Source organism: Chinchilla lanigera, unplaced genomic scaffold (genome assembly GCF_000276665.1).
Source record: "Chinchilla lanigera isolate Chin_1 unplaced genomic scaffold, ChiLan1.0 scaffold00167, whole genome shotgun sequence".
Lineage (NCBI taxonomy): Eukaryota > Metazoa > Chordata > Mammalia > Rodentia > Chinchillidae > Chinchilla > Chinchilla lanigera.
Window position 1 is genome coordinate 1,188,834 of NW_004955568.1, and position 25,699 is coordinate 1,214,532.

Consider the following 25,699-nt stretch of genomic DNA (forward strand, 5'->3'; position numbering starts at 1 on the left):
CGCAGCGCCCTGCGGCCCGGTCCGCGCTCGGAGCGGCCCCCGGGGCGGCCCGGCCCGCGCTACCCTGTGCTCTCGAGCCACTCACCCGTCAGGCCCCACTGCCGTAAGTCCTGCTCCTGCACCCGCGACCGCACCTCGGGTCTGCCCTGAGCCTGGAGGGCCCGCAAGAAGCCGGGCACCTCGCCCTCCATCGGGCTGCGAAAGGCTCCGCCCCGCGGCCCCGCGCTTTCCGTCCACTTCCCGGCGCGCCGCGGGGGAGGGTCCGGCGCCTAGTCGCCGCCAGGGGGCGCGCGTGTGCGGGTCTGAGGCCCCAGCTGGCGCCCGGAGTCACCCTGCGAGAAGCCCGCAGTTCCGGTGGTACCCCACGCGGGGGCGCGGCTGAGTTCCCTCGGGTGTGCGTTTGACAGTGTTCGCGCGCGCTCACAAGGAAGTGCTCGTTAGGGTTTCAGCTTGGACGACCCGCTCTTTTGTTATTTATCCAACACTGACTGCGCTGCTCTGGGGCGTATAGAATTATGAAACCTTCCCTACCCTCCCGCAATCAGTAAGACTGAAAGGATAGTGTGCTCAGTTCTTTTTACACTAATGATCCATTAGATTTATACCCTGAACTCCCCGTATCTACTCCTTACCAGCTAAAGGCCAAAGTTGGGAACCCCACAATGGCAATAAGTGAAAACCACCTGAGTTCACGCTGCAGTGCTCATCTCAAGCGAATTATGGGAATTGATTAAAACAATGTACTAAGTCACCATGATTCATTATCAGCTTTAAGTGAATTTATGATGTTGTTAACATTCACAATAACCCTATTAGTAGATTCTGTTCACCATCCCTGAGAGTGGGGTTGATTGTGGGGAAAACTGGAACAGGAACTATACTATTCTCTGGGTAATATCATCAGAATGCTATCTCCATTAGGTGATATCTGGTGCTTTCCTCTTTGGTAAATTCATTTCAAAGATGCACTCCCACCTCCATCCCCCCATCCTTACCTCCCTATAAAATAAATTTGTTGTGAACTACAAAATACATGACTTCAGATTGGTTTATTCATAAAAAAATCAGAGCACTGTTTTATGAGGCGAATTTTGTGTCGTCATTCCATAAATACTGAGTCATCTGTTGTAACCATCAGCCCAAGCTCATTGCTTACCACTCAAGACGACCAGTTGTTAGGGCAAGGAAAAAGATTTATTTGTAAGGCTAGCAAACCAAGAAGGACGAGGCTATCCGACAAAGACCCCCTTGCATAGGGGCTGCAGGTGCTGTGGGCAGAGTAGTTCCAAGTTGGTGGTCTGCATTTCTGAAGTTCCAGCTGCTGTGATCCTGAGGTTACCAATTAGTTGTTTTGGATGTTGTGCATCGAAAGAAAAGTTGCTAAATAGAAACTTTTGTGGCTAATGTCTCTTTGGTTTATTTTCCCAGAAATAGTTAATTCTATACTTATTAGGATACAAAAGACTCTTTTCCTAGAGAACAAAAGATAATGAAAGGCTACTTTTCCCCCTGGCAGGCAGGGGAAGATTAAATTAGCTGGAGAACAATTTTTAACACATTAGGTGGCTTTGGTCAGAGGTGGCATCTACAGCAAAGGTAATGCGAGACTAATAGTGTGTTGCCTAGCTGTGTGCCTTCCAAAATTAGTGATCTTTAAAAAAAAAAAGTCAAACAAGTGAAGTTTGAGTGTTATTTGGGTTTTTTCTCGGTAATATTGCTATATGCCAAACATTAATGATAGAGCTGGAGATAGAGGTTCTTAATCTCATGGAGCTTATATTTTAAAAGGAAAAAAAAAAAAAAAAAACCACAGCCATTAGATGGGCCTTCTTTAACTGTAGTCATGGTCTTTTAACCTTCACTTTCTAAGCACAGGGTCGCAGTTCCGGTTTAGAGACCAAAAAACAAAAACAAAAACGACAAAAGAACCCAGCCCAAAAAAAAAAAAAAACCACAAAAAAGAACAGCCAGACAAGTGATCAATGCTAAGACAAAAATGAAAGTGTCACATAATGGAGCTGTTGATTTCGTACAGTAGTTTGCCTACCTGGGTCTTTTCTCAAAACCTTTGGTGGCTTCTCTAGAAGGCCCTCCGCCCTCTATAACGACTTGTGGGTATTTTTGCAATCTAGACTTCATGTTTGACTTATTTCCTCCCCTCCACATTCTAATCTGCTATAGTTGTCTTCTAACATAACAGTATCAACCACTTGTCACCTAAACAAAAGGATGTTTATTATTTTTTTACTTAAAGTACATACTGGAGCTATGTATAAATGATAAGCTAAGTAGACTGTTGATATTCATTAGTCTGGCATCTAAAGTACAGCTAAAAAAGGCAGCTGAGAGAGTCCAGGTCAGCAGATGAAGTAACACATATAAAACTTTTACTCTGGATGCTATATGAGAAGAGTCTGTAGAAGGAGGCAAGGTAGAAGAAAGTCTAATTAGCAGACTATTAACAATAGCCTGGGCAAGAGATGATAGATTTGGAACCAGAATGATGGAAATGGAGTGGGGAGTAGATACACTGAATGGGTAGATCTGAAAGGATTTATCAAGATGGTATGTAGGAGAAATAGAAGGGTAAAGGATGACTTCAGGGATTTGACCTGAGCATATGGAAGAATGGAGCTGACTTATAGGGAAAAAAGACAAAGTGAGGCTAGAAGCATTAAGAATTCATTTTTGTGCTGGTTAGTACTGTATGTAGAAATAAGGAACATCTCACATATTGCTGATAGAAATATCAGTTAGTACAGCACTTATAGAAAACAGAAAAACTAGAAATAAAAATAGAACTACCATATGATACAGAATTCCATTACTGGCTGGTATGCAAAGAGAAGGAAATCAGTATGTCAAAGGGTTATCTGCACACCCATGGTTATTATAGCTCTGTCACAATAGTCAAAATATGGAATCAATGTAGGTATCCATTGTTGTATGAATGAATAAAGAAAAGATGGCACATACAATAGAATATAATTCAGCCATAAAAGAAAATGAAATCCTATGGTTTACAATAATATGAGTGAACCTGGAGTTCATTATGTTAGGTGAAATAAATCAGGAGACCAAGGGATGGTGGGAAGGAGGAACAAGAGGACAAACAAGTAAAAAGAATTAAGATATGCTATGTGCATGTATTAGCTTCCCACAATGAATGTAAGCATTATGCACAGTAAACATGAACTAATAAAAGTTTCTAAAGTTTTTTTTTTGTCTAGATCAGGCACAGAAAGACGAATACTGCATGTTCTCACTTAAATGTGGAAGCTAAGAAAACTGTAGAAGCAGCGGGTAGAATAATAGCAGAGACCAAGGAGGAAGAGAAGGAGAGAGGCGGGTGGAGAGAGGACAGTTAGTGGGCACAGGAGTGCAGCTGGATGGCAAGAATAACTTCTAATGTTCTCTAGCATGTTAGAGTATCTATGACAATAATTACTTGAATACTTTAAAATAGCTCTTAGAAAAGAGAGAATGTTCCCCAAACAAAGAGGTGATAAATGTCTAAGATAATGGATAAACTAATTACCTTGATCTGATCATTATACATTGTATACATTTGTATAAATATTTCACTGTACCCCATAAAATATGTAATTATTTCAATTAAAATTGTATAGGTATACAATGTTTGTGTGTGCTACTAGGGATTGAACCCAGGGCTTCACATATGCTAGGCAAGTACTCTCACTCTGAGTTACATTCCAGCCCTTAAATTCTTTTTTTAAAGAATTCATCTTCAGCTTTTGGGCCTGACTGCCATGACATAAGCTGCTGTCCTCCATGGCAGGCCCTTCCATCATGCCATTTCTGCATTTGAGCCTGCTGGTCATGGGCTGAAACTTCTGAAATTTCTCTAGCCCCATTGTACCACATGGCTCCTCCCATTCTAGCACCAGCAGCAGTAATAACAACAGTAGAAACAGTAGCCACTCAGGGTGGGATCGACTCCGAAAATGAACCCGGACTTCAGAGGCCTGTCCACTAACACTACTGCTGAGAACCTGGTGATACTCCATCAATCACATGGGAAAATAGTCTTCACAAAGGTAATACTGGGCAAGACAATATACAAAGTAAAGGTTATGGTTTTGTCAATATCAACAGTTCTGTGGTGGCTCAGAAAGCTGTGTCATCCTTGAAGGCCAGTGGGGTTCAAGGTCAGATGACAAAGCAGGAGGAACAAGATCCTACCAACTTGTGTATTTCTAATTTCTCACTGTTCCTGGATGAGCAAGAACTTGAAAATATGCTCAAATCCTTTGAGCAAGTTGATTTTTCAAGAATACCACATGATTCCAGTGGTACAAGTCATGGGGTTGGCTTTGCCATGATAGAATCAACAGAAAAATGTGAAGTGGTAATTGGTCATTTTAATGGGAAATTCATTAAGACACCACCAGGAGTTTCTGCTTCCATAGAACCCTTGATGTGCAAGCTTACAGACAGAAGATAGAAGAAAAGACAGACAAGTATATCCCTAATGGAAGACCATGGCATAGAGAAGCAGAAGCTGATATGACACTCACTTATGACCCAATGTCTTAGTTACTTTCTTGTTACTGGGGCAAAATACCCAACACCCACAAGTTAAGGAGGAGGAAAGGTTTATTTTAGCTCACAGTTTGTAGAGGTTTTAGTGCATGGCAGGCTTCAAGGCAAGGCAGCATGGTAGGGAGGCACGGCAGAGGAGAAACAGTTCGTGGAAAGGCATGCAGTTCAGGCGGGAAGCAGCAAACCTCCTTGTCCCTTTGTATTCCATCCAGGCTACAAGCCTATTGGTTGTTGCCACCCACACCCAGAGTGGGGCTTCTGTTTTCAGTAAATCCATTCAGCCACACTGTGCTATGCTAAACCAATTAGTGGACTAATTCAGTACCACACACTCTTGATTGCAGTATCACACACCCATGATCCAGCCACCTCCAAAAAGCCCCACCTACGAGTACTTGAGTCTTTGGCAGGACATGTAGATATAAGCCAAAACACAAAACAACAGGTGCTATAAAAAATGGATTTTGTCTTTCACCATACAATATTGCTACAAATTGAATGATCACTTAAGTTTCTTTTACGCCCTATATTGCGTCTCCTGTATCTGCCTACCAGGTGCAAAGTCCTTCCTGGATGCAACCTCAACCATATGTCCTGTAGCACACTGGTGCCACACTAACTGCCTTAATGGGGCACAGCATGTCACTTTAGCCTGTGTCTATGATCAGCCCTCCGGCCCATCAGATGAGTCATCTTATACTCGGCAGCATAGAATGTACATGCCTGCCACATCAGCTGTGCAAGGCACCTGCTTGCCACAGTACACACATGCAGACGACAGCTTTCCTGTTGAGGAGGAGACTACTCAGCAGCAGGTGCCTGTAGAGACACGTAATGACCATTCTCCATATACCTTTCAGCCCAGTAAGAAACTGAGATGTACAGAAGAGTGTTCTTACATGAAGAGTGTGAAAGCTGAGCAATCACAGATGTTTTTGTTCAATGGTGTTTTAGGAAATTATTGAAAGTTTTGCACAGGTTCTTGAAAACATTGTAATGAAATCAACTAAAACAATGTTCTAAATGTTCTGTAAGTTCTAAAGGGTGCATAAACCCTTAAATCCTCAAGTTGCTGTTCCTCTCATCAGGTTTATTTTGGTACAAAGCAAAAAAAAAAAAACTGATTTTTTAATCAAGTGTTATAATGCAAAACAAATGAGAAGAAAACTTCAATTTTTTCAGCTGTGTGAAATAGGCTTTTTGAAGTTGAAATTGTCCAACTTCAGCCATGGTGCTCTGTGCTTGCTGTGCAAGTATTGCTATAATTCAGTGTTGCCTTCGATGTCTTTTCTTAGCTTTCCATTTTCCTTTCGATGCGGTATGAAGTATATTATAATTTTCTATAATTTCACTTTGCTTAACTCTTTTGATGCTGTAGCTGTTTCAGTAAAAGTTCAAACTAATGATGTAGAATGCTTGACCAATGAGCTGGTCTGTTGTGCTCTGTAAAACAGCAGCTTTTAAAAGACAGTCAATAAAAGCTGCTGAAATTTCTGCTTTTTAAAAAAATGTAGTAGGTGTTTTAAAGGATTTTTCACGTAATATATAAAGTAGTGAACCGTAAGAAGGGAAAAATACTTTGTATTAAATATATTTTCTGACAAGGGAACTTTTAATAGGGTAAATTTTAAGACTGTATGCCAACAGTTTCATCTGATAGTTTGACTGAGTTAGTGTTTCTGTTGTATGATGCCATATAAAGTCACTTATTTTCCTTTTCTCAGGAAAAAAGCTAACTTGGTGTTCTAGATTTAATGTAGTCAGTGTTTAGGCTGGGTGTGGGGGAATTACCAAATGTTTTGTCCTTCTTTTATACTAATGATAGTGCTTTAGGATGACATCTGCCTGTGATCTGCCCCCCCCCAAAAATGTTGTTATTGCAACTAAATGGCAAAAGCTAAAAGTAAGTATTTCTCTTCAAACATAAGCAGAGATAAGAGGTAAAAGGCTACTAGCTTACTCTCTCTATTCTCTAGTCTTCTAGCTCACTGGCTCACTCTCTCTCTCTATTGTCTAGCACTCTCTCTCTCCCCCCCATTAGGTAAATCTGAAAACTAAAAATGACTTGACACATTTAAATGAAACTGAACCACAAACCAAAGAGCCGGTAACCAGTGGCTCCAGCTTGTCTAAGCATCACATCTTATATGCTCTTTATTTTTGCCAGACCAGTTTGCAGTTAGGAGAATGTGCCTTTTTTTTTTTACTTTTGTATTTGCATTTTAGAATTTTAATTTGTGTGTGCATATACAAACAAAAAAGCATGAAGGAAAATTTGGATCTAAGCCGTGTCGTACTTTACATGACCGCTACAATGTCCACATGTAAAGAAAATCAATTTTGGAACCATGAAATTCCTGATTCATAAATACAGTTATTTCCATTTCAATACAAATGAGATATTTCACTGATAAAGCTCTTTTATTAAGGCAATAGCATATGTTTTATAAGCAGTGGTAAATTAAGTTGTCTTCCAAAACTATGTACTTGTCTGGTCAGCTATGTATGATCCATTATCTACCTCAGAGAATATTTGTGTGTGTGTGCTAGGACAGGTTGTTGACCTGGTCTGTTTGCAGAGACCAAATCCTTCTAGCTCGGGAGCTAGGGCTAAATAGTTATTTCCTTCAATATTTTTTAGATCTTAAATTTTATTACTTGTATTTGATTGTAGATGTCAGTGACATTTCATGGTTTCAAAAGTCCTTGTGCTTGGAGAATTGTAGAATCTAGTGAGAAATGTGAATTTGTGTCCTTTTCAAAAGTGGTGGTATTATTGGTTCTGTGCTCCCTGAAATATCACTGCTTTGTGAAGGTCCAGACTGAATGTACCTAGAATATTTATAAACCTGGATGTATCGCTATTTGATATTTTTTGCATTACTTAAAACAAAAATTTAATAGCTCAGTTAGAGGAAGGGGAAATCTGCTGCTAGAAATGTCTAAACTAAGTGGCCTACTCCTCTGGTAAGATTTGAGAAACATGACCTTTGTACATTAAAAAAAATCAGTTAAACATCAAATAGTAGACAACCATTAAACTATAAAAAATTAATTTACAAAGAAAGACTTTTTGTACAGATGGAAATAAAGATTTCCATAAAGGTATCTATATGATCAAGGAAGTTAACTTTTTATTTTTGTTTTATTAGTGCCACCTACTTACCAGTGCTAACTTATTTGTCCTGTTCAAGATAACTGTAGTTTTATTTCCTAGGACTTTCATTAAACTCCAAAAGACTCTTTTGAACTGTATATTTGATCCAATTGTTAACTTTTTCTACTTTATTTATTTTAAGAACCTTTGAACAAAAAACATCTAAAACTAGAAAAAATTAAAGAATTTGTTTTTTAAAAAGTTCAATTTTTGACAGGATAGCTTGAGACAGTTTAAATCCAAGCAGAAATTTTCAATAGATTAAGCCAGAGTTCAGGGAAAAGTTAGGACTGAATATAAATATAAGGGTCAATTTTAGGATGGAACTTACATTCTAAGATCCTTGGATGATATCCTCTAGAAGATAACTGAAATATGAAGGAAACTAAGCCTTAAGTGACTAATATTTAGAAGTCAAGAAAGTGAGGAAGAAGCAGCAGAAACTAAGTGAAGTGAGATAGAATGAGAACTAACAATGTGGCATCTGTGAGGCCAAAGGAAATAGGGTTTTAAATGCAGCTGAGAGGTGGAGTAATGTTGGATGAGAGAGATAACCACTGGATTGGGAAATGTGATAGTCACAGATGAGCTTTAAAAGAATGATATCCATGTCTTTGTAGTATCAAAGCTTGACTGGGTAGATTGAAAAAGAAAATGGGTGGATATAGTGGAATCTCTCACACCTCACAGAATTATGCTATAAAAGAGAACAGAAAACTGGTGACACAGTTGGTGACAGCGGTTGCTCTCTCCTGAGAGAGCTTGTGTGAGTGGAGTGGAGTAGATCTAAGGACAAGCACATATGAAATACTTGTTTATGGAAATAGAGAGTGGATAGACTACAGCAGTGGTGGTGGACCTACAGCACTTGCCACAGAAGGCTGTTTGTTATCACTGAAAGCTCTAAAAGGTTCACCAGCACTGGACTAGAGGGATATGATCATACTACCAAGCAGTAGTGAGGGCAAGTTTTCATGATCTCATGAAGTGAGGTCATGAAACCAGCATGGGGTATATTGCGGGCAAGTGGAGAGAAATTAGAGAATTAGGACTTATCAGGCTTGGATATTTGCCAGATGAGTAATGAAAGGTGATTGTGTTAGCCATATCCCAGTGTCTAGAACAGATGGGAATATGACAGATGAAAAATACATAAACTTATAAAAAGGGGGGTGCAAGTAAGTTAGTAGGTAGTATAATATTAAGAAGATGGTAAAATAGGGTAATAAGGTTGAGAGTGGGCCTAGATAGCAGCTTTGGATAGAGTGAGTTGAAGAGAATGTCACTAAAATGATGACATTTAAGGTAAAATCTGAATGATGAGAATCCAGATTTGTAAATCAGAGGAAAATAGTTAAGTCAGAGAGACCACAAATACAAAGACCTTGAGGCAAGATTAGCAAGGATTAGGAATTTTAAAAATCAGTGAAGATGCCCATGAGGAGATTTGGCTATTGACATAGGGCTAAGGAAAAGAGGAAAGTTAAGATGGACTTCCCAGGGATTTCTGTTTTGGATAACTTGATAGATGCTGATACAACTACTGAGTGGTAAAATCTGATTTTAAAAAGGGAAGATAATGAATTCACCTTTAAGATATGCTGGATTTGTACCAAGAACCATGTGACCATTAATCATCACATGTAAACTTCATTGGATTAAGAAATGCATAGCAAATTAGTAACAAACTCCTGGGCACGTGTGAGTGGGTCATGGAGGCATGGCCTTGGGTCCTATATACGGTCCCTTGTTCCCTCCTCGCTGCCATTATTCTCCTGCTCTGCTTCCTGGCCACCATGAACTAAACAGCTTCTGTTCAGTGTTATTATTTATATCTAGTTGTTCCCCAACAGCCTTATGCACTCCAAGCTGGGCTGTTGAAAGGTGATTGAATCATGGGGATGCTATAGCTAAATCTGATGTTAGGAGGTAAAATCTTGTTGGAAGAGTCAGGTCACTGGGGACATGACCTGGAAGGGTATATGTCTCTCCCTAGATCTTCCCTTCTCTCTCTGCTTCCTGGCCAGTATGAAGTAAGGAGCATTCCTTCTACACAGGCCTTTCCACCATGCTTTACTGCCTTGGAGCTGGCCAACTATGGACTGAAACTGGTATAGGAGAACTTCCAACCTGCTAGATGTCAGATGTGCTGAAGTCATGTCAGCTGAATATGGAAGAATGAATTCCAAGGGACAGTGGAGGTTAACAGTAGGAAAAGTTTATTGAGAGAGAGCTCCTGAGAGACATGAGGGGTCTCAAAAGAGGCCCCAAGACCCTTTGTCAGGGTAATTTATACAGCAAAGCCACAGTGTGGGTACAGTGAAGTCAAACTACAATCAGTCTATAGGATTATAAGTATAGCTGTTTAGCTAATATTGACCCAGTAGGGAAAAGACTCAGTAGCAAGCTTATATTCAAAGAACCAAGATGTGTTTAGAAAGGGGTAGGTCCAGATACTCTGGTCACCCACCTAGGTGACTGGTGCCTAGCTGGACTTACTAGACCAGGTGATCTATAATGATCTATAATATAATATAATATAATATAAGTCATGTGATTGTTTATCCCTTAGGGAAGCATGTAGGCCTGGCCACTGCATCTTTGTCCTGAGGCCTGGCCTTCTTTAAATGTGCCTCCAGCCACAATTCTGATGTGTTTATTTTTCACTGACTTTCTTGAGAACCCCATCCCTGTCTGACTGTATTTTAATTTCTGTCAAACTTAGCTGCCTATACTAAAACCTCTAAAAAGTGTATGCCAAAATAAACCTCTCCTCTTTTATATTGCAGGTATTCAGTATTTTGTTCCATCAATGAGAAAAGTGACTAAGACATGCCACTACACACTTACATCATGATATACCTGCTTTAGAGCCTGCTGCCAGGGACTGAACCTTCCAAAACCATGAGCTAGTTAAATCTTTTCACCTTTAGGTTGTGAGTGTTGAGTATTGTGTCCAGCAACAGAAAAGCCGACTAATGCAAATAGTGCCTGGACCTCAGTATGCATTCAGTAAATATTAAATGTCTGAGTCAGGTGGCAGGTGCTGTTCTACAATCTAGGACATATTAATATGGATAGTACAATTGGGGCTATAGAGCTACTCCCTCTCCACTCACCTGAATATGAATAACACTTCAGAGCCAATCAGAAGTAAGAAGAACAAAGACCTCAGGAAATTCCTAAAGTTCCAGGTCAGGACACACATGCATTAGACCAATTGGCATGACCTACTGTGCTGGAAATTTTAAAAATTAACAGTCAACCAGTAGTCTGACATCATATTAGGACAAAATAAGATTATGCAGCCCACCTCACATCTTATCTGTTAGAGTCACTCAGCCTTAACTGACTACACCAGAGATAACCTGACCCAGCTCAGTCTAACTGCCTTTAGCTACACACCCTATATTTTCTAGTAACAAGAGATGACCAACACTATTATTCACTTATTTCAAGGATTTCTGCTTGTCTCATCTTCAGACACTCCTCTGTGCTTATCCAGGGAGCCCACCAGGACCAGACCAACAACATGCCACGTATTATCAAACCTTTTTCTCCACTGACTTTCTCAGCTGAAAGTACCACATCCCATCATATTCTGGAAAGCCTCATGCTCTGACCAACCTCTTCACCTCAATCTTTTTTGTTAATTTAAATTATTATTATTACTGATAGTAATTATTTATTTTTTACTTTAAAGAGAAAAAAATAAAAACAAAAAAGAATTAGAAAACAAGATGATAGGAAATTAACGATGGTTATTTTACTGAATATTGTTATCTTAAAAGTAGTTGCTCAGATTACCAGATATAGGTATGCAAAACTGATCAAACAATATCCCATCTTTCTACTTAAGGCCAGCAATTTCTCCTGACTCTCTTGAACACCAAAGAACTCCTCCAAATTTTAAAAGGGGCTTGCACCTGGCTTTGAGCTCAGGCCCCAGGCATAGTTATTGATCCTCTGGCTTGGAAAAACATTTGGCTCCCCTCAACCAGACCAAATTGGGACTGTAACTCCCCAGATGGTAATGAGGCCCTTGAATAATACCATTCAGCTTTCCTTGCCAGACTCTCAGAGGAAAATAAAAAAGCAATAAACATGTCAAAGATATCAGAAGTGATTCAAGAGGCCACCAAAAATCCAACCAATTCTATGAGAGATTTTGTGAAACCTACCATATTTATTCCCAGTTTGACCCAAAGTCCCCAGAGAACCAACAGAGGGTAAATTCAGTCTTTATAACTCCATCTGCCCCAGACACACAGAAAAAGATTCAAAAAGTTGATGGGTTTGCAGGCATGAATGCCACCCAACTCCTACAGATAGCTCAAAGAGACTTTATAAATGGGGACAAAAAAGAAAAAAGGAGAAACATAACACTTGAGGAGCCACCTGGCTCAATGGCTAGACTATAATGGAGGAACAAGGCCAAAAAGCAGAGCAAAAAGCCGAGGCTATCTTTTCATTTCAAAGTAAGCAAGTGTTACCGTTCATGCATTGTGTCAACTTTGAATTTAGAAGGTTAATTAAGCAACTCAGCAGGATGCCAGGGCCAGGGTAATTACTTTGTAACCATCCTGAGCTTGTGGAACAGGAGGCCATGGAGATGGTGTGGGCAGATAGCCAGTGTACAATATAAGGGAGGAAAAGAGGCTTGCTTTCCCCCTTTTGCTCTTGTTGCTTTTGCTGTCTTCTGCCTCCTTGAGGTGTTGACCCACACCATACCACACCATACCACACCATACCACACCATACCACACCATACCACCCACACCATACCACACCATACCACACCATACCACACCATACCACCATTGGAGCCAGCTGATTATGGACTGAAACCTCCACAAACTGTGATCTAAATAAACCTTTCTTTCCTTAATTTTGGGTGTCAGGTATTTTGTCTCAGCATAGACACAAAAGTAACCAACACAGATTTTGATACCAGACAAGTGTGGTTGTTGCTGTGACTATACCTGACCATGTGGTTCAAGAGCCTTTGGGAATGGCTTGAGGGAAGAGTTTGGAGAGGTTTGGAGAAGTCACCTGAAAGAGTAGCAGTGAAATGCCTTGGGCTGTTTTGTATGGGAGATTGTGGTTAGAGCTCAGAATTTCTGCTGGGAAGAAGGATGGCATTGAGTGTTGGACTCCAGATGATGTGTGTTATGGCTTGGCAGAAAGTTTGTCTGCATTTTGCTCATGCCAGAGACATTGCCTGAGACCGAGATTAAGGGAAGCAGACTAATTAATATGGCAGAAGAAATTTCAAGGCAGTCTAATGTTGAAGCTGTTGAAGCTGTTGGCTACTATTGGGGGTTTTTAGTCAGATTTATATTGAAAATCAAGAGCAAAGAACCCAGCAGGATGATTTAAAATGTTGTGGGTTTGGCCAGAAAGAAATCTCCAGTAAAGCTATGGATTGCAAAGATAGATCTGGGGAGATCTTGTTTGCTGAAATGGAATAGGAGAATATAAAAAAATGGCCTGAGGGCATCACACGAAACAGCAAGACTCCACCCTTTGCAACCTCAAAACTGTGAAAGCGGAAGACTTTGCTTTGAGAAGAAAGCCATAGAGCACCATGTTCCAGAATGGTGGGAACATAGGAAATTTGTTCCTTAGAATTGGATTCAGAGTGCCCAGCTATCCAGGCACTCATCCCCTACAGCCAAGAGAGACAGAAGTCTGGCTACTGCTCCAGCTGGCAGCAGACCTTGGCATTATCTACATGGTGCTGGTTTTAGGTACATACACAATGCAAGAGTTATAGGGTTAAGAAGGCTTCCACCCCAATTTCCGAAGGCCTGGGAAGCCAGGCAGTGTGCACCTGAGAGGGCAATGTGTGAAGCTGTGAGTGAGAAGCCTAAAGTGCAGTGGAGACCCCAAAAGTTTGGAAAAGCCAAGAACATGGGTCATCTAAGGAAAGTTGCAAGGAGGGTGCAAAGTGAACCTAGGAGAGAAGCCGTGGGAGCTGTAACCACCAAATTATCGCAGGGGTGGAGTTACTCAAACCCTTTGGAGCTCACAACCTGGCACAGATTACTTCAGATGCTGGACATGGAATAGGATTTAACATTTACTCTGCTGGATTTTGACTTGCTTTGGTCCTAATTCTTTTGTTATGGCAAGATTCAATGAGATAGGTACTCACAAGAAGCTGAAATGTGGGAACAAACAAAGCTTTATTGAAGCACGTGACTAACACCCCTGACCAAGAGTCAGAAAAACCAAGATGTTAGCCCCGGTTAAACTTTGATTTCAGGTTAAATATTTTTTTGAGTTTCCATGGCAACCGTATTACCTCATTTAGGAATTTTACAGAAATGCCACATCACGGTCACAAGGTTTACATTTCCCAGGGGTTTGTTACTAAAGTTAAATTTTAGCTTACTTACACTTTGTTTTAACTATTTGTTTCTCATTTTATAGCTCTGTTCTCCTTTTGTTAGCTATAAGGGAGGGAGTGGAGAAGCGAGTTCATCTCAAGTTTAAGTGATTTCTAAAATGGAGTTACAAAAAGAAAATGGATTCTTTCTTGCCCTATCACTTTGTATCACCCTGTTTGTAGCTTTTGGAATGAAAACATTTATCTTGTACCATTGAATGTTGGAAATGTTTAACTTTGTTTTCATTTGTACAGGGACTTGCAGCTAAGAGTTTGCCAAGGGAGACTTGCAAGTTGGACTTTTCAGCAATGCTGAAAATGTTAGGACTTTGGCAACTCTTGGAGATGGACTAAAACATCTTTTGTATAAAGAGATGTACAGGAGTCTTTGCGGGGGCCAGGGGAAGAATGTTATGGTTCCAATGTAATATAATGCTGATAGACTTAATACTGGTTCTTAAAGATTGTTAAACCTGTGTTATAATGTTCAAGTTGTGAACCGGTAAGAATAAGCATGTCTTTGTATCTGAAGACCAGATTAAAGAAATGTGTCTGGTTGACAAGGAGTGGACTATTATGGCTGATACACTGTGTCAACTTGAGAAATTTAGAAGGTTAACTGAATGATTCAGCAAGGGGCCAGGGTCCTTACTTTGTAACCATCCTGAGCTTGTGGAACAGAAGGGCATGGAAATGGTATGGGCAGATAGCCAGTGTAAAATATAAGGGAGGAAAAGAGGCTTGCTTTCCCACTTTTTCTCTTGTTGCTCTTTGCTGTCTTTTGCCTCCTTGAAGTGTTGCCCCTGTGCCATGCCACCCTGCCTTGGAGCCAGCTGAGTATGGACAGAAACCTCCACAAACTGTGATCTAAATAAACGTTTCCTTCCTTAATTTTGGGTGTTGGATATTTTCTCTCAGAATAGATTAAAAAAGTAACCAACAGAGGAAGGGAACAAGACAGAGCCCAAGCTACCCTCCCAGTTTTGGGAGCCCCAAGGTCAAGCCTTGCTTGACATTATCATCTGAAAGATGGAACAACTCCAGCCTGTGGTGAATAACCAAAGTCCTGTGGAACCTAAGAAAGTTTTACAGAAGAAATCAAATTACAGATTTTAATTGCTAAATATGTTTTTGGCTTTTAGTTTGAGTTGATGTACATAAAACATTTCTTGTACATTGCAAGATCTTAAATTTACAAGGTTAACTTGCTCTTTTCTCTCCTCTGTTGTTTAAAAATAAAAACACTAATTTAAGGTTACTCAGAGGTCTGTTGGAAGTCAGTCAAGTTTACTATCTGAGGGGAAAAGAAAGGGATACTTTAAAATTCAAATGGCTATAGACAAGATTGTTGTAAAAGGTTATAACAAATGGGAAAAAATATTTAAAAGACTATAAATGGAAGAGATGTACTTTTGATATGAGAGGATTCTATATGGTAAAAGTTTTGTCCTGCTAAAGAAATTTTTAAAAAGGTGATGACAAGACTGGAAAACTTATGTGTGTCAAAGAAAGCTTATAAAAGTAATTTATTAAAAAACATGTATGGCCACTTGTTCATTTGGTGGAGCTTAGGTTGTTCCTTTTAAAATCTCCCATGAGAAAAATGGTCAAATTGACATGAGATTACCACTCAAATAATAGCCTTTAAAATACTTATATATGTGCTGTGTGTTACTCTACTCAATACTAAGAGGGCCACAGAAGGCTCAACTTGGGGAAACAATGTTTTGGCCCAGAACTTAAAATCCCTATATGAGATACCACTGAAGACTGTTCTCATCCTCCAACGGGGACCTCTCCACTACACCCCAGAGAAAATAAAATTGATACAATAAGAAGGGGCTCATAAAGACCTAAATGGAGTCTGGGCCCTACCCAAGGAGTTGGCTTACACCTGAATAAAATGCCACCATGACATCACCCATGGAGTAAAGACTACTATGGCCCAGCTTCTGAGTTGTTATCATTACATCCCTAGATTGACATGGGTCTGTGAAGCTGGCAGCAAGAGGTGTCATACTTGTACAGCGACTGAAGCTTCAGCTAGCCCTCAACCCCCACATGAATTCAACACATTGGACTCTCCCCTTTTGAAGATCTCCAAATAGAATTTACTGAAATTTAAAATGCTGAGGCTACAAGTATCTACTGCTCCTTGTTCACACTTACTCAGGATGACCAGAAGTTTTCCCCACACAAATTGAAAGGCCTCTAAATAAAAATGGCGGAGATCTAGCCCTGGATTCATCACTCCAGGATCAAGTAGTCCCATCTTAATGACTGCTGGAAGACCTACCCTGGTGAATCAAACTCCTTAAAGACCATCCTGAAAAGGCAATGCACTCAAAGCCCTGCTTCGGCACTCTGAAAGTTGATGAGTCAATGTATGGCTGAAGCTAGACGGACACTGTACATAGGAAAAACCCATGGTCCTCATGTACTATTACTCTGCTTGGTTTCTAGCCCCTTTTCTTCTGTTGATTTTGTGTTTGCCACTGGACCGTAAGCCATAACCCCAGAGGATTGGAAAAGCTCCAAAAAGATTATTTTTGTTTTCCTCTACATTATTATGGTCACTGGACTGGCCACCCTCAAATGCCTGTAAATGCCTGTGATGACTCTCCTACGGGTAATATATCTAAACCTCCTAGAAATACATAAAAAGGGAGGATATTACAAGTTTCAGATCTGCCTAGGAGGCACTCCAAATTTCCTTAACCATACTAGGTAGGACCCCTACCAACCTAGTGTGTCCTTACACTTTGATGCCTGTCCCAACAATAAGATTAATGATTATTATACTAGATGTGGTGTCCTGAGTTGGGAGCAAACTTATAGGACCAACAACAAACATGTATGCCATGGCTGACAAAAAAAAATTCAAAACTGAAAGTCAAACAAACTGGGCTTGTGGGAATCTAGGGACCTTATATTATGACACTTGCAGTTATAACAACATATATTATAAAATTCTATCGACACCCTCCAAGAACAGATTGACCTTTTAGCCACGGTTGTCTTACAGGACAGAAAAGCTTTAGATCTATTAACCTCCCAGCAAGGAGGTACTTACCTCTTCTTAGAAGAGGAACGTTGCTATTGTGCAAACATTGCTATTGTTATACCATATTGCTATGGTATAACTTAAACAAAGGGCCCCAGGAATATGAGCTGAGTCCTCTTGGTGGGGTTCCTTAGAGTTCTTCCCCATATAGATCAGGGCCTTATTAGGACCCCTGATGACTCTCATGCTAATTCTCCTGTTAAGCCCCTGTATAGTCTGTTTTCTGACCCAGTTTCTTTCTAAGTGTGTTGAGCTATACACCACAAATTACTTTTGCAGAGTACACTGACCTATCAACCTCTCCCATCAAAAGAAGAAAAATCTTCTTTCTAATCAGAAAAAGGGGGGAATGTAACAGAAATTTTAAAAATTAAAAATCAGCTAGTAGTCTGATACCATATTAGGACAAAATAAGATCGTGTAGCCCACCAGTAGCTCAACCATTTGACTCACTGAGCCTTGACTGACTATACCAGAGATAACCTGATGCAGTTCAGTCTGACTGCATTTAGCTACACACCCTGTACTACTACACTTTTACTTACCTGAAGGACTTTCTGTCCAACAATGAGAGATGACCGATACTACCTAATAAAAATTCACCACACTTTTAAACTTTTGTATCTCCTGCTTGCAAAACCTATATAAACTAAGCCCAAAGCTGGCTCTGGGCTGATGCTTTTGGAGCTATCCGCCATCAGCCTGCCGATATAATAAAATCAGTTGCCTTCCAACTCCTTGGTGCAGAGCATTTTCCATTTGGTTTGGTTCCAGTTCCACAACACTACAACAACATTTCCTCCCTCAGAACTAATGGTTCGTATATATGGACTTCATGTCATGCATGCAGATATGACTAACTGAAGTATGAGAAAGGACATGCATAGTAGATACAATTGAGATGACTCCGCATTCTGTCAGTCATATTGTCAATCATTGAGGTTGAACCTCCTTGGGTCGAGGGACATGCGCCCGTGGTAAGCGGTCACACGGTGCAAAGAGGACACGGGAGACCAGGCTGATGGCGCAGATCCGGTTTATTGCGGAAGTACCAGGCATTTTATTGAGCAGGCTAGAGGCGTAGCAATGGAGGCAGGCTAAGGGCGTGGTTTGGAGGCGGTACTTTTGGCTGGGGGCTGTGCAGAAGTAAGAGGTCAGAGCCGGGCAGCCTAGGCAGGGCGACTCACTCGGTGTGCCCAGGACATGACGAGTCCGAGTGTGCTCAGACTCGCTCCTCTGCCACGGCCACCAACCAGACCTCTGGACCTCTCTTTCCCACAAATCATGTCCTGAAGGACCCAATGAGAGGCACCTCTAGGCAGAGTGCACATTTTCAAATCTTAAAGCCTATCATATTCCCTGTCCATTCCATGTTTCCTGACATCCCATGACATTTTTAATCCCCCCCATGCCATTTTTCCTTTTTTGCTAGCATGAACCCGCTTACTCCGAGCATAATTTCCCCCATTAATTTTATTACATTCAGTTTCTTCTTCCTCACCATTGTGTGTGTAATGCCAGCTCTTCTTCATGGTGCACAGGGACGTGGAACCTATCTTCCCAAAGCTCATCACTAACTATATCATCTTAGCAAGTCTAGCCAGGAGTGCCAGCTAGGAGGGAAAGGAAGCCCCTTTTGTGGGAAGATTTTTTTCAGGGAGACCTTATACTTCTCTTTCCCACTTTTTTATGTCCTTGGTCACTCATTGTGCACATGGGTTAGACAGTTCATTGCCACTGTACCAATATGATTGTTATAACCCTGAAATCCAGAGAGGACGTTCCACAGATGGGCAAACTAAGGCACAGACTGTTTAGGAAACTTGTTCAATATTTTCTAGTGAGTCAATTTTAATTGCCAGAATAAACCCCAACCTATTTTTCATTCATTGCTCAGGTTATATAATCATGATGTTTCTAATAACTGTATTTTCTTCCTCCACAGAAAAAGCAGATCCTCTGGCAACAGCAACCCAGTAGAATTAATGGCATCTAGATCATACCTTTAAACCTGAGCATCTGCAACACTTATCCAAACAATCACAGGTTAATAAACAGGTTATGTTTGCTTTCCACTGTGACATTACTCTGTTGGGCAACAACAAGGCACTAGCTGACAGGATCTAGAGAGTCAGATGAAGAGCTTGAATAAAAGCTGTGGTCATAGGGGAGACTATACAGATCTCTTCTTGAGTACATGAACTTGGACCTTTGGCAAAAGTTAAGAATAAGTCAGTGCCCTACTGTGAAAAAAAACACTGCACTGTGATGACACAGGTTTTTTTTCTCACATGATAAGAAAAAACTGTACTTTGACTTTAAAGTAATTATACATGTTTGGCATCAAATAACACAAGATGAATTTAAACCATGAGGCATATATACTAAAAGAACAGATCCTTCATAGGAGTCTTCTTTGGTCACTTCAGAGAATTGCTACCCTCCTTTAATATCAAAAGTAAGGAATAATACTGGAGCATTATCAGGTAAACCTTTGAGAATAGAGTTCAGAGACTATATGCAGCTCAGCACTGAAATGTGCTCACCAACCTTTTGGTTGGCAGGCTAATGGTTGTTTTTCTTATAATTGAATGCCTTTTGACTGTATGTCTTCCCATCAAATTAGTCACATGTTTCTTGACTCTTCTGTTCTCCACCCAGCAGTAAAACATTTATGCAATCTACCCAGTTAGTCCCTGAAGCTTTTGAGTTTGCCAACTCTAGAATTTATCTTTTCTAATATATGTTCAAATAAAGAGCATGTTATCTTAATAAATAAAATCAGTGGAGCCAAAATGGTTCTCATGATCCAACCTACACTGAAATATCTTTTGACAGTGACATCTCACTACCAAAGACTACAATCCCAAGAACTCCTCAACTTTCCTTCTCCTTTGATTGATAAGTACCCAAAGCCATCTCTTGACCTAACCCCACATAGCCCGAGTCTTAAGCTTGAAAAGTGAGCACAGCTGTTGTTCACATAACTGTGTTCCTGAGACACAGTTGTAATGTTGAACTGAAAAAGTTTCTCATCCCCACCCCCAAAACTACTCAAGATCGGCCTATACAACAATCTTCATAATCAAGTGTTTTAACAATCAGAGACTGCTTTTGAAAGCCCATGACAGACAGTAACTGGAAATGAGGTTATAACTATATAGAATTATAGTTAACCTATAATTCTATTGTGAAAACAAAGTGAAATAATTTTTTCATAAGAAAATATTTCCTTTTTTATCATCCTGGGGATTGAACCTAGGGCCTTCACACTAAGCTACACCCCCAACCCTTTTTTAATTTTTTATTTTGAGACAGGATTTTGCTAAATTGCTAAGTTGCCCAGTCTGGGCTCAAACTAGTGAACCTCCTCCCTCAGCCTCCCAGAATGCTAGAATTGTAGGCATACACCACCAAACCCAGCTTAACACAAATTGAATGTCAAAGATATTGTAAATAACAAAAAAAAACTTTAATTGGAAATGAATCTGGGGACTACCAGAATATCTGCACCTCACCAGTGGAGACTTAAGAAAGAAGGAGTTATCCTTTATTGTTGAGGTTTCATTACAATTTCATTATCTTGGAAGATCCATGGGTATTGCCTTAATAATGTCCCTTAGTTATTGTGGGCTGATCAAGTCCACAATCGCCCAAAGGAATGTACAATGGAGGCTAAATAAAAGACGTGAAAGGATGATTTCAGAGCTACAGTAGGATCAAAACCCTCTAAGAATTCAAGATTCTCTCAGGGCTAAGACTACAAATTTGTCTGGGTGACCCATATTTACTTGGTTATCAGAAGAAGGGAGGGGAGTACTCAAGAAGGGAGGAACCACTCAAGGACTTTTCTAAGTAAGGTATTAAATTAATTCTCCCAGAAGTGAGATGCCTGAGGCTACAGGCATCTTAATCTAGTTGAGGTTGGATCCAGGGGTCCTTGGCTGTGATCTTGTTTTTTCCTTTGAGGCTTTCCAGTTTCATTCACCATTACAGGCCTTAGTAGGTATTAGTGACTTACAGAGGTTCACTTACTGTGTCTCCACCTCCCAACTCCAGACATGGAGCCTAGGGCTTGGACAGACTTACAAGTAAACATCAAAAGCCAATTGGTTAATTTAAGTCCTGCTCAAGGATGATTCATAGTGGTCTCCATCACACAAACATATTGGTTTTTCCCCTTTGCATGGTCCTTAATCATGAACCCTGAAGGGAAACAGAAATACACACGTGGTATATCTACACAGTCATGCAAAACTAGCTTTGGTTGATTGTATTGTTATTACTACCTGTTTTCTCCCCTATTGGATGATTGTAGATAGACTTTTAGGCATGTGGCTTTCTGTGTAATGTGGATGTATTTGATGTATTCTGGCATATGAGTTGAAGCTATAACATGCCCATTCCTATCCTCTGTAACAAAAATCATACAAACTTTCCATATTAGTTTAAATTTGTCTCATTAAAAAAAATAGATAGATGGATAGATAGATAGATAGATAGACAGACAGACAGACTTGGGGAGGTCTAGGTGCCCCACAATAATAGAGTTCTTCCCCATTTTGAACTTGTATGATGTCATTTCAAATGTTTCACTATGAATGCCAGCTAACACTTACTGAGTTCTAATTATGTGTATTATCTTCTTTCATCTTCACAGCAAACTTACAGGACAGGTAATATCCTATTCTTCATTTACAGGTGATAAACTAAGCACAAAAATTTGAACTTCCCTAAGGCCAGAAAACTAGTTAGTGGTAGAGTCTATGTAGTATGGTTCTGACACCTATCTATACCCTCAAAACATTGCTGTTTATGCATATGTGCAAAGTTTTTCTGTAGGAAATATTGTAAAAGGGGTTTTTGAGGTCTTCTGCTGCCTTGAACTGTTGCCCCTATGTCATGCCACCCTGCCTTGGAGTCAGCTAATTATGGACTAAAACCTCCACAAACTATAAAAGTTTAAGAAAAGAAAGCAAGAGTTATAAGAATAATACTTGGAACCTCAGGAGCTTTGGTGAGCTGCTCAAGAGGAGAGAAACACCATCTCCTGCCCCAACATGTCAGGAGCAACACTGAGTTTTGTCCAACCTAGGGAACTTCCATGACCTGCAAAGGAAGAAGGGAGACTCTGCTCCCACACCCTATCATCAAGGGTTAACCTGGGGTGAACCTTGGTATCTTCAGTAGCCTCAGTCCGGAGGAACCCTGCTGCCTGGCCCATACTCCTGTACTATGGGTCAGGCAGCCAATGTGGGAAGCACCCATGACATGGCAACAGGCTTGTCTGTAGGAACCAAAGGTAAATGCACTCTAACAAGGGGAAATGCTTTGCATACAAACTCATAATTTACAATTGGTTCTATTATATAGGTTTTACACCTATGGTCTAAAGTACAAAATCAACAGTTATCACATTTGGTCAGTTTCTAAATTGTGCTTATTGCTAACTATACTACTGTAGCTGGGATGTCATATCTGTTGTAAGGAGTTGTTCTCCCTTCTATAACTATACTGGGAAGCTCTGGGGTAATAACCACATCACAGCCCTACACCAAATGAATAGGGACTGAGCCAAACAGAAACTGGCATACCACTCTCAATTAATTGGGAAGGTAGGATCTTAGCACAGACACAAACCAAGAATCTTCTAAACACAGAAGATATCCCCAAAGTATGGACTATTCCTGGAAAGGCCTTGATATTACTGATATACCTACCTAGGACTAAATCTCACAAATATCACCACAGATGGAAAATTTAAAAATTTTTTGAAATAGAAAATGTCAAAACAAAGGAGCAAAATGCAATCTCAGACCTCCATTGCACTCATAAAAACTCCAGCAGACATCAGTATGGAAGAACTTGGAAGTCATACATCTGAAATTTCTGAAATGATAGCAACTGAAGTAAAGAAACAACTTCATCAGGCTTTAGAAGAAATCAGATCAGAAATACTCTCTCAGGTAAAAAAAGAAATGACAAAAATAGTGAAAGAATTGCTCACTGTATTTAAGAAGATATAGATAAAAAATAGAGAAGCATAGAAAAATGATGGAAACCTTGAAATAACAATATAGAAAAGAATTAGAATGCATGAAACAGATTCAAAGAGACATCCAGAAAACTAAAAATTCCACTGAAAGATGCCAAAACTGCTTGAACAAAACTTAAGGTAGACTTTAAGACCTTGAAAACAGCATTGCAGCTAGAAATATATGGCAAAAGGAAAGATCTCTTAAAAATAACAAGGAAACAGAAAATAAAAATTCAACACCTGCAAGATGATGCAAAGAAATACAATATAACACTGACAGATGTCAACAAAAAAGCAGGACTCAATATAGATAACATAAAAAACCATTTGCAGAAGTAATAGGAGATTTCCCAAATTTCCCAAGCATGGGAATGAAAACTAACATACAGTTAAGTGAGATATATAGAATTCCAATTAGCCATAACCACAATAAGTCTACACCCAGACACACAACAATCAGGATCCCAGAAATTAAGCACAAGAACAAATATTAAAAGCTGTTAGAGAAAAGAAACAGATCACCTATAAAGGAAAGCCCATCAGAATCAGGACAGACTTCTCAACATAAACCATCAAATCAAGAAGAGCTTCAAGTGAAGTATTTCAGGTGCTGAAAGAAAACAACCTCCAACCAAGATTGATGTACCCTACAAAACTATCTTTCAAAATTAATGGAGAAATAAGATACTTCCATGACAAAGAATAACAAGAAATTCATGACCACCAAGACAACCCTACAAAGAAGACTCAAAGATATTCTAGAAAGAGATAAAAATGACTACAATTACAAGAATAACAATAAAAAGGAATCATCAAGCAGGGCAAGCAATTAAACAGAGAGAAAAATAGGGAACCAACAGCAGAAGAATAACATGACAAAGATAAGCCAACACATATCAGTTATAACCATTAATGTGAATGGCCTCAATTCACCAATGAAAAGAAACAGACCGGCAGGTCAAGAAACTAAAATCCAACAATGTAGCCAGGTGTGGTGGCACATGCCTGTAACTCCAGCACTCAAGAGGCTAAGGCAGAAGGATCATTGTGAGTTTGAGGCCAGCCTGAGTTACAAAGTGAGTTCAAAACCAGCCTGAACTGCATAATGAGACCCTGTCAGAAACACACACAAAAAAGCCAGCAATATGCTATATACCATAAACACATTTAACTGAAAAGCAAATTCATAGGCTGAATATCAAAGGATTGGAAACAATGCTCCATGTTACAGGATTCCAGAAAAAAGCAGAGGTAGCTATTCTGTTTGCAGACAATGTGAACTTCAAACCAGAAATGATCAAAGAGATCAAAAAATGTCATTACATACTTCTTAGAGGGAAAACTGCAAGAGGAAGAGATAATAATCATAAATATCTATGCACCAAATACAGGAGCACCCAACTATATAAGACAACCATGAAAACTCAACTAAGTAATAACACAATTGTAATAGGGACTTTAACAGCCCATTGTCACAAAGAGACAGATCAACTACACAAAAAATCAGCAAAGAAATAACAGAACTAAACAAAACTTGTGAACAAATGGATTTAGTAGACCTTTACAGAGTGTTCCACCCAACATCAGAATACACAGTCTTCTCAGCTGCACATGGGATGTTCTCTAAATAGACCATATACTAGCAGACAGAACATGCTTAATTAAATGCAAAGGAATTAAAATGATCCCTTGAATATTATTAGACCAGAGAGCAGTGAAATTGGAAATTAATGACAAAAGGAACTTCAAAAATTCCATAAACACTTGGAAATTAAATAACACCCTCCTGAACAACCAATGGGTCACAGAAGAAATTAAAGAAGAAATTAAACAATATTTACAATCAAATGAGAATGCTGATACAACTTACTGGAACCTGTGGGATGCAATGAAAGCAGTCCTCAGAGGGAAATATATAGCGGTGAATTCTCACATCAGGAAAACAGAACAAGCACAAAAGGTACAATAGATATTGTGGAAGGGAAAAAACTGCTAGGAAAAGGAGAAAAGAAAGAAGAGGAAAAAATTATATATACACAAGATAGCTAAGATAATAGTATTACTAATTTCTGTTTATTGAAATGTACAGAGAATGGTTAAATATTTTTTGACCAATTTTACATCCTTATATCTGGTAATCTGAACAACTACTTTGAAGATAACATTATGCAATAAACAATCATTGTTGATTTCCCATCATCTTGTTTTCAAATTCTGTACCATTTTTTGGGTTTTTTTCTTATTTTTTGTTCTCTTTAAAATTAAAAAAGAAAATATTGTGAATGGATTGGTGAATAAAAGGAATTTACAATTTTGATAGGTTGTTCACCTTGAAGACTTAATTAATATCTTTTCTACCCAACGTGTGAGCATGCCCATTTTCATCACTTCCCTAGTTCTGAGTAGGACCAATCTTTTGTCAAGGTTCCATCACAATTTCATTATCTTGGGAGATCACTGCTCTAGTTCTGAGTAAGACCAATCTTT

The 25,699-nt window shown here is 39.6% G+C and overlaps 1 protein-coding gene and 1 pseudogene across 2 annotated transcripts in view; one reads left to right on the plus strand and one right to left on the minus strand.

Moving 5' to 3' along the window:
• Chd1l (chromodomain helicase DNA binding protein 1-like) overlaps nt 1-343 on the minus strand; it is a 56,583-nt gene extending 56,240 nt beyond the window's left edge. Inside the window, exon 1 of one of the 2 annotated variants that reach the window (XM_005413466.2) lies at nt 86-343. In XM_005413466.2, the coding sequence (XP_005413523.1) occupies nt 86-191 (106 nt within the window). In that variant the 5' untranslated portion in view covers nt 192-343. The remainder of the gene's footprint in view (nt 1-85) is intronic. The other variant, XM_005413468.2, reaches the window with a different exon arrangement.
• Nucleotides 344-2,917: 2,574 nt separating this feature from the next.
• LOC106147497 lies at nt 2,918-5,528 on the plus strand (annotated as a pseudogene).
• The last annotated feature ends 20,171 nt before the right edge of the window (nt 5,529-25,699 follow it).